This window comes from Silene latifolia, chromosome 11 (assembly GCF_048544455.1).
Source record: "Silene latifolia isolate original U9 population chromosome 11, ASM4854445v1, whole genome shotgun sequence".
NCBI lineage: Eukaryota > Viridiplantae > Streptophyta > Magnoliopsida > Caryophyllales > Caryophyllaceae > Silene > Silene latifolia.
In genome coordinates this window covers 195,782,483-195,792,075 of record NC_133536.1, presented here as the reverse complement: position 1 = coordinate 195,792,075, position 9,593 = coordinate 195,782,483, and the positions used below count along the sequence as shown (strand labels likewise).

The 9,593-nt window shown below is 34.3% G+C and overlaps 2 protein-coding genes across 2 annotated transcripts; both read right to left on the bottom strand.

The window, feature by feature from the left end:
• Window positions 1-6,911: 6,911 nt before the first annotated feature.
• Window positions 6,912-7,463, bottom strand: LOC141614573 (uncharacterized). The gene has a single exon (XM_074433320.1). It carries the CDS (start codon window positions 7,461-7,463, stop codon window positions 6,912-6,914), a length of 552 nt encoding a protein of 183 aa, XP_074289421.1.
• Window positions 7,464-7,493: 30 nt separating this feature from the next.
• Window positions 7,494-8,072, bottom strand: LOC141614572 (uncharacterized). The gene has a single exon (XM_074433319.1). The coding sequence runs from the start codon at window positions 8,070-8,072 to the stop codon at window positions 7,494-7,496; it is 579 nt and encodes a 192-aa protein (XP_074289420.1).
• Window positions 8,073-9,593: the final 1,521 nt, after the last annotated feature.

The window sequence follows — 9,593 nt, the reverse complement described above, 5'->3', positions numbered from 1 at the left end:
TTGGTGTTAAAAGGGGTAATTAGGCACTAAGAGAGAATAATGAGAACTAGATGTGAGAAGTGTATACAATACATGAGACATCTTATTAGTTATTACAAACGTATTTAAGTCAAACTTTTAGGTTTTATTCACCATACATGCAAATTAAAGGACGACATTCTTTTAAGCAACTTCGGTCCAAATATGTTTTGCCTCCATTCAACTCCACTTTACAAGTTTCTTTTATCACGTTTGCCAACGCAGCTTTTACACGATAAATATCATTAGCTGTGTATTTGCAAAAATTATAAAAGATATTTTTAATGTACTCTTAAAGACGAATCAAATAAGATCCCACATGAATATATTTTCACTTATGTATCGAGAGAAAATTGAAGTTGAACGTCCACTTGTGAATAGTGCGCAAAATAGAAAGTTGCAAAGTGGAGTTGAATGGAGAGAGTAGTTAATTTTTTTCAAAATGACATTCTCCTACCAAATTATTTTTTCTGTAGTTTTCTTAGAGCATCTCCAATGGTTGAGTAAAAGGATTTGCTTGCAAATTCTTAAAGTTTCAAACTAGTTGCTCAACCATTGGAGAGCTCCACATGAACTAGCTTAATTTGAGCAACTAGCTCCATGGAGCTAGTAGCTCAAATGGACCCACAAAGTGATATATGCCAATTAAATAAATGTATTTGAGTTCATTTAAGCAACAATTCTTATAGCTTAACCATTGGAGGAGTTTGTAGCTTAAAAGTGTTATAGCTCAAAAAGGTGATGTGGAAAGTTAAGCTAATTGAGTTGTTGCTTACCATTGTGGATGCTCTTAGAACCTCTAGTTCTTGTCTTTGATTAAGAGAACCAATTGATATATTGAAGATAACACCTAGGAGACAAGACAAGGACATAAAATCAAGACAATATCAAAGATATCTACAAGTACATTGTTTTATTATTATTATTATTATTATTATTATTATTATTATTATTAAAATTAGTAAGAGTAATCCAAATACACGTAAACATGAATACTTAGGCTACATGGTTTTAGTCTCGTGTAATGCAATTTTAAATGAATATAGTTGGAAAACTGATAAAATAGTTATTAAAAGATATTGATTTACGATTGTTCCGGGTGTAATTCCAGAGCAAGTATTGTTACCACTCGTAGCTTGTAGAATGACGTCTTTGATTGAATCCTCCTTTCGGTCTCCTGAAACAATGAACAAACTGAGGGCTCGACTTTGGCCGAGCGTACTCACTCCGACGCCCAAGTCAGTAAACTTAAGAGGGTTAAGTTATGTGTTACTTGGCTAAGTATATATTGTAGAGAGATAAGGAAGATATTACCAGATTATGAGGTGTTTAGGTTAGATTTCGGATCCTTTCCTCAATGAGGGTTGAGGAGTATTTATAGACTTTCACCTTTTGTCACGTAGTGGCCAAGTGGCCAAGTGGCTAGCAGGTGGAAAGACCGTTCTACCCTCGGCCGATGGACCCATGGCAGGCCGGCCGATGGGTCTTGGATATGAGTACGCGGATATGTGCCGGGCGCTAGTTGTCCTAGCGGGACCCAAGTGACAGCCGACAGGCTTCATCGGCTAGGTCAGTCGAAGTCGTTGACTTGCTGTGGATATCTTTGACCTTGCTCAATATGTTGACTCGGTCAGCGGGTGCAGAATATGCCCCATCAATTTGCCCCCAGCGTAGTCTATGCCGTGGTATGGGCTCCGATGTATGTTGAGCGTATATTCTGCGCAAGTAAAAAATTTTTCTTTCCCGGCTTCTTCTACCTCGGCTTGGTCCTGCTAAGGCCGTACCATATCCCTATCCCCCTCCACATGGATGTGTAACGGGCATCCGATGTGGAAAAAGAAATCTCATTTGTGACGGCACGTATCCGTCACTTTGGAGTGAAGGATACTATTTTCTCTCACAAATGACCCAAATAGAGGAGAGAGGGAAGCACATGGAGGTGCCCCTACCTTGTCCGCCCTATTCGTTTTGTGAGTGACATTACCCGTCACTTGCACCGACCCATCTTCAGCAAGACTAATTGTTATTCTAAATCATGTTGCCAAGAGAAATTTCCTTGAATTCAATCAAGGTGACGCAGTCACTCGTTATGGACTAGTGGACAAGATAAGAACAATAAAAAAATCCCACTTTAAACAGATATTATACATTTAAAGTTATAAATGGATCAAATATTATCATCACTTATATTATAAGACAAACAACAAATAAGATAGTAGAGGTTGTTATATTATAAAAGTGGTAACATATTTAACCCGTCTACATGTTTAGATGGATATACACATCTGTAATGAGACTAATTGAAGAACAATAGCCTTTTTTTCCTTCTTCATTTTTATCGAGTTTAGTTTGAAAGAATCCATTATACATTATACGACTATTGTACATTTGTACCCGATACATCTTATTGACTCATTCTAACTTTATAAGCAATTAGTCTTGTTGAAGACGGGTCGGGGTAAGTGACGGATAATACCACTCACAAAACGGATAGGGGGACAAGGTGGGGCACCCCCATGTGCTTCCTTCTCTCCTCTATTTGGGTCATTTGTGAGGGAAAATGACATCCGTCACTCCAAAGTGACGGATACGTGCCGTCACAAATGAGATTTTGTGCTTTACAAGTGATATTTGCTCCTTTACTAATTTCGTTCATATCTTGCTCATAACGTTTGAATATTGTGGGGAAAAACAATCTTGTTAAAATTTATTGACAACATTTTCTGATTATCACAAATCAATACTATATATTAAATCCAGAAACCAAGGGACTTCAATGTAATCAAAGAATGCTATACAAATTAATTATACTATATAGTTTTAAATCACTAGCACCGTGTGATGGACCCGATTAAGGGATTTCAATGCAAATATTATATAGTTTGGGTTAAAATTAAATAAGATAGAAGCTTGGTAATTTTCCTAAACATTTGTAAGAGACTAAAACATGGTCAATTTCCTTAAAATAAAATAATTAATTAAGATGGTCAATTTCCTTAAAATAAAATAATTAATTAAGATGGTCCATTTCAAAGAGACTAAAAGAAAGAAGATGCTTGGTAATTGTCCTAAATATTTATAGAAGAATAGAAGATGGTCAATTTCCTAAAAATAAAATAATTAATTAGTATAAAAATGCACACTTATGGTATTAATTATTATCATCACAAAATTATATATTAAAATTAAAATCTATGCAGTTTTATTAAACTTTATAGTTTATTAAATGTATAGAGATATTAATTATTTAAAATACAAAAATATAATATAAGTAGGTTATAAATAATTCAAGTTAGATTCCATAATCTATAATATTGCATAATTCTTTCGATTTGATTTAACGCATATATGTACTATATTTATATAAATATATAATTCTCTTAAAATTGCATGCCTAAGTAGTAAAAGTAATTTCGTCAGTAAAGAAAAGAATTGTAGTAACATTGGACGATATAGCTATATGATAGTAATCACTCATTTGAATAGTAAAAGTAACAATATTATCAGCGAGATTAGTGAAAGTGATAGAAACAACAACGAGAGTAGTGAAATAATCAATATTAATACGACAATAGTGAAAGTAACAATAATTACGACGGGAGTAGTGAAATTATCAATATTAATGCGGCAGTAGTGATAGTAACAATAATTACAGCGGGAGTAGTGAAAGTAACAATGATTCCGGGAAAGTAGTGAAATGTTATTATTATTGTTTCATTAATAAGAGTAAAATATTAATAGCTGGAGTAGTGAATGTCTCAAAATTTATTTCATCGTAATTTTAGGATATGTCATTGAAAAATATATTATTGATAAATTTATGGGTTATACAGCTTTAAGTAATTTATTTAATGAAAAAAAAAATTTAATGGTAAGTAGAGGTAACCCGGGCAAAGCCGGGCACCAATACTAGTATTTATATAAAGCGATATTACACAAATTTAGAACAAAAACAGAATGTTTTAATAGCTACTTTTACCCATCAATAAAATTGTATTCGTTTAAAAATTATTAGTTTAGATCCCGCGCAATGAATTTGCGGTATTTATTGAATTTATTTTATTATTATTTAGAGCATCTCCAATAGTTACCCAAACAAAGTTGCTTGCAAATAAAAAAGATTTTAAGTTACTTGCTTAACCACTGCAATACTCCACCTAAACTAGCTTAAATTGAGCTAGTTGCTCCATGGAGCTAGTGGCTCAAATGGACCCACAAAAAGAATGTAACCAGTAGAAAAATAGTGATCAAATTAATAAAGTTTTAATTTTATGTTGAAAATTTCGAAATTGAATAAATAAATAGAGAAGTGTGTTAAGTGAGTCTAATCAAGCTACTAGAAAATTAGCTTTACCATTGGAGCAAATTATAGCTTGAAATTGTTATAACTTAAAAAATTGATGTGGTAAGCTGGTAGCAACTAGCTTATCATTGTAGGTGCTCTTAATCATGCTAAATTAACACCTCATTAATTTTTCATATTTTTACGTCATTATATTTGATATGAGAAAAAAAAATGAACTGTAAAATTATTCAAGAAAACTGAGTAAAATTTAACTATATAGTGCTATTTATAAATTCTCGCAACTTTTTTTTTTGTTATGAAAGTAATCAAAACGATTTATAGTTGTGTTTATACATAGTATAGATAGTATGAGTCAAGTCATTCTCAAAATAACATCAATAAAAGATTTAATATTTTATAATATTTATAATTTAATTAAAATATTATAGTTTAGTGTGTAATGAAAATTACATAATTTGATGAAAAGATTAATTTTAATGAAAAGTATTACATAATGAAATACAATATAATTATTAATTTCCTTATTTAATAAATACAATTAAATTATCAATAGTTTTTTTTGGTAAAATATAAGTAATATTATAACCAATTAACTAACTATTACAACTTATACGATGTTTTCATCTATCAAAGGGAAATACAATCCAATAGACTATTTGAACCATCCCTATATCTTATCTCATCTCGTCCCTTACACATCAATTGTAACCTATATAAGAAATCATTTTTAATCAATCGTACAATCACTTCAGGTCTAGCTACAACTTTCTCATGCCTGCATCTATTTCGTGCTTCCTAAATCTTGTAAATCAAAGCCTGGAAACAAGCAGCCTGCAGCCACCATTTTCTTTTTCCTAAGACTTCCCAGTCTCAATTTCAACCACCAGTTAACAAAATCAGTTGCTACTACCTGCATTCCCAGCATGCCGTTTAACATAGACAGACATCTGCTGCTAAAAGGATATTGAAAAAACAAATGTTTGTGGTCTTCGTTAGCTACTCCACAGAAGACACACCCCATATCAGTTCAGATTTGCATTGAATTCCGTTTATCCAAGGTCAACAGCTTTACATTCGCAGCAAACCACCCTATAAAACAGGTTTTTGGTAGGCTAACATTATTCCATACAAGTGATACCAATCTTTCTTAGCATCTGTACTGCCAAGCCACTGATAACCTTGTTGAATAGTATACTGATTATCAATTTGCATCCACCATCTTTCATGAAAGCCTGCTTTTAATTCATCCTTAACTCCGCAAATCTTTCTCCAAGCCCAACTTGTACCAGATTGAGGAGTGTAAGAAAACCAATCAGCCTCTTTTATGTAAATTGAGTGCACCCATTTGACACATAGATGGTCATGTTTATGAGCAATCAACAACACATACTTACCCAAGCTGCAATATTCCATCTTCTTAAGTCAATTATGCCCAACCCCCCTTCCTTTTGACTCTTAAAACAATTCTGCCATGAAACTAGAGGAGGAGAATTAGCTATTTATTTACCTTGCCATAAGAAGTTTCTGCATAAAACCTCAATTCTAGTCAATATGCCAACATGTAAAACAAAAATTCTAGCCCAATAACAGTCTAGTGTACTCAAAACAGCCTTGATGAGCACTAGCCTTCCTGTATAAGAGATTTTTCGAGCTCCCAATCCCCTAATTATCTCTACCACTTTATCCACTAATTTAGAGGAGTCTACAGCAGATAGTCTCTTAGCAGTAATATGCACTCCTAGGTACCTAAAGGGTAGTTTCCCTTCAGAAATACCAACAATGTTACTGAGATCCTCCACTACTTCCCTAGCTACACCATTACTGTATAAGCAAGACTTACTCTTATTCATTCTCAGTCCAGACGCCCTGGAAAAAGTTTCAAAAGCCCTCAAAAGAGTTAAAACTGATGCTTTGTATCCCCTGTTGAAAAGAAGCAAGTCATTAGCAAAACACAAGTGGGAGAGGTTCAATTTTTTGCATAAAGGATGATACTTGAAGCGTTCAAAATCCCGTGCCACCTAAAGAATTCTACTTAAGTATTCCATACAAACTGTAAAGATCAAAGGCGATAGTGAGTCCCCTTGCCTTAAACCCTTCTTAGCTTTGAAAAAATCAAAGGAATTCTCATTCAGAGCAAGTGAGAAAGAAGGAGTGGTTACACATTCTATTATCAACTGTATAAAAGACCTAGGAAACATTAGAACTTCTAGCATTTTCTTTAGGAACTCCCATTCTATACTATCACAAGCTTTCTGAAGATCAACCTTAATCATTGCTTATGGGAGCAAAATTTCTTACTGTATAATTTTACCAAGTCTTGACATACTAAGATATTTTCTACAATATCCCTTCCTTTCACAAAAGCACTTTGATTGGGGCTGATAATTGATGGTAATACCTCACTGAGTCTATTACACAAAAACTTTGCAATGCATTTGTAAATTGTGTTGCAACATGCAATAGGCCTAAACTGTGTAACAGAAGAAGGCATCTCAACCTTTGGAATAAGAGTTAGCACAATATTATTAATTTGCTTCAGCATTTTGCCTGAATTGAAGAAATCCTTGATAACAACAGTCACACACCCTCATGTTATATCCCAAGTATCCATAATAAATTGGCTAGTGTATCCATCAGGGCCATGAGCTTTGGTCCCTAGAATAGAGTACATAGCCATTTTAATCTCTTCATCTGATACAGGTTTAGTCAAACTCAGATGCATCTCCTCTATGAGAACAACACCATTTCGCATAGTTGGGATATGGATCTTACTCACATTATTGCAGTTCCCCAAAATTTGCATAAAGTAATCCTCAAATGCTGAGTTAATCCCTTGAGCATCACTATGTCTAATCCCATGCCTATCCTCAATCTGCATAACTTTATTTCTGCTTCTCTTGGATCTTATACTTGCATAGAAATACACAGTATTACCATCACCTTCTTTAATCCATTCTGTCTTGGCTTTCTGTTGCAGGAATTGGTGCTTTGCTTTGATCAGCAGGGCATTATCATTGGATAAATTTTTCTCTGATTCATGTAAGATTGTATCCGAAGGATTATTCCTCAACCCAACTTGAATTTGGGCTAGTGCCATAACAGCTAAATCAATGTTATTTTCAATGTCACTAAAAGCCATCTTATTCAATTTTTTCAAATCTCCTTTCAACTACTTTAATTTTGACACAACTTGGAACATCAAAGTTCCATCAATCATCTCATTCCATTTAGTACTAATAATAGTAGTGAACTCAGGACTCAAAAACCACATATTATAGTACTTAAATGAACTTTTCCTTCTCTGCTCATCTTTACCAAACTGGACCACAAAAGGACAGTGGTCTAACAGACCTTCACGCATATAGTTAGCATAAGCATCAGGGAAAATGCTCATCCAATCCATATTGACCATAAATATGTCAATTCTACTATATACCCTTGTATCCACCTTATACTTATTATTCCAAATAAAGAATGGGCCAAAAGCTTGAATGTCGTGCAATTGACAATAATCCACACAATTTTGAAAAGGTTGAATCTCTGTAGCAGTTACATCAGAGCCAATCCTTTCATTAAAATGCAGAACATTATTGAAATCCCCACCAACTGCCCATGCTTCATTACAAGTATCATTGTAGCCTTTCAAAGTCTTCCATAACTCCTCTCTCTTCTCTTTTTTATTAAAGCCATAAACTAGAGTAAACCAAAATTTCCTGTCATTAGCTAGGTTCCGCACATAAGAATGCATAGTTTGGCTACTAACATCCACTATATTAATATCAAATACCTTAGGATCCCATAATATCCATATTCTCCCCCCTTGTGCATCCCATTATTAGTAAAAACTGCCCAAGAAGAGCATATATTATTCCTTATATTACTCCATCTAGTACTCTTGACTCTTATTTCAACTAAACCAAACAGCCCTACTTTATTATTATGCATAAACCACTTTATCTCTTTCTGCTTATTTAGGCTATTTAATCCCCTTACATTCCAGAATCCAAGTCTATCCATTATCAGTTCTAGAGGTGGATCCTTTGTCAACTACTCTTTCAACCACATGTCCTCTATTACTCATTCCTCCTTTTGCTACTCTTGCCAGATGAACAGATTTCTGATTAGTAGTGTTGAAGGCCTCTAGAAATGTGTTCTTACCAGATAATGAAGCTTCTCCATAAGACTGAGTGTTCATCCTAGATAGGATTCTAGCTGGTGTAGCAGGAACAGAAACCCTTGGGGTTACAACAGTTGCAGAAGCCTGAGGAGGGATAACATTCTTTGGTGTTGCAACCACCTGCCTAATAGGCCCAATAGGAACTATTGTAGTTTTAGTTAATGGTCGCCAAACTTGCTTTGTAGTGAACTTATATTTCTCATTTATCTTCCTATAATTGGCAGCCAAATGCCCAATGCCTTTGTATTTGGTACACAATATAGGAAGCCAATCATATTCCTCTTTCACCTTCTGCACCTTTCCTTTCTCATCCAGAAACTCAATGCTGTCAGGGAACTTTTGATTCATCCTAACCTTCACTAAAATTTTAGCAAAATTAAGCATAGTTTTCTGCCAGGTCGCTTCATCACATCTAATGAACTCCCCAACATTACTTCCCAACTTTTTCAAAGCATTCAGTCCCCAAAACTTCAAATCCAGTCCCATTAGTTTAACCCATATTGGAATATTTGTGATTTCATGTTGTTCAATTCAGTATCAGGCCTCCATTCATGAATTATCACAGGCTTTTTGTCAAACATAATTTGTTCAGAGTTAAGGACCTTCTGGAACATCTATATGGTTTTAAATCTCACTAAAAAAATTTCATTAGGTAAGAATGAGATTTTACCAATGTCAAACTTACTCCAAACCCTATTGATAAATCCAGTTACTACATTCCAAGGAGGATTGGCTCCTAAAATTTAGCAATAAACTGCAGTTTTCAAATAATTTATCTCAGGTACAACACCTTCCTCAGTTAATTGGGGTAACACTTTAGGGTTTACGGGATGATTAGGTTTTTGCACTTTACCTTTCAACTGCTTTCTATGACCTCCGTCCACGATCCATCAGCTTCCTGGGTAATCTCCACATCATCATCCATTTCCACCTTAAGATCATCCAAGTCCAGCTCTAAATCGTAAGGAAGAAGACATCGTGCAACAGGCTTCGAGTTAAGTTGTACTTCCTCCTCATCACTCAACTCCATGAGTTTTTCCTCAATCATTTTATTCTTTCCATTCGATTTATTCTGTGTTTTTTTTTGGAGTT

Bases quoted from the DNA above. Each gene is read 5' to 3' on its own strand.
- LOC141614573 (XM_074433320.1), bottom strand. From the start codon at position 7,463: ATGGCTTTTAGTGACATTGAAAATAACATTGATTTAGCTGTTATGGCA.
- LOC141614572 (XM_074433319.1), bottom strand. From the start codon at position 8,072: ATGCATTCTTATGTGCGGAACCTAGCTAATGACAGGAAATTTTGGTTT.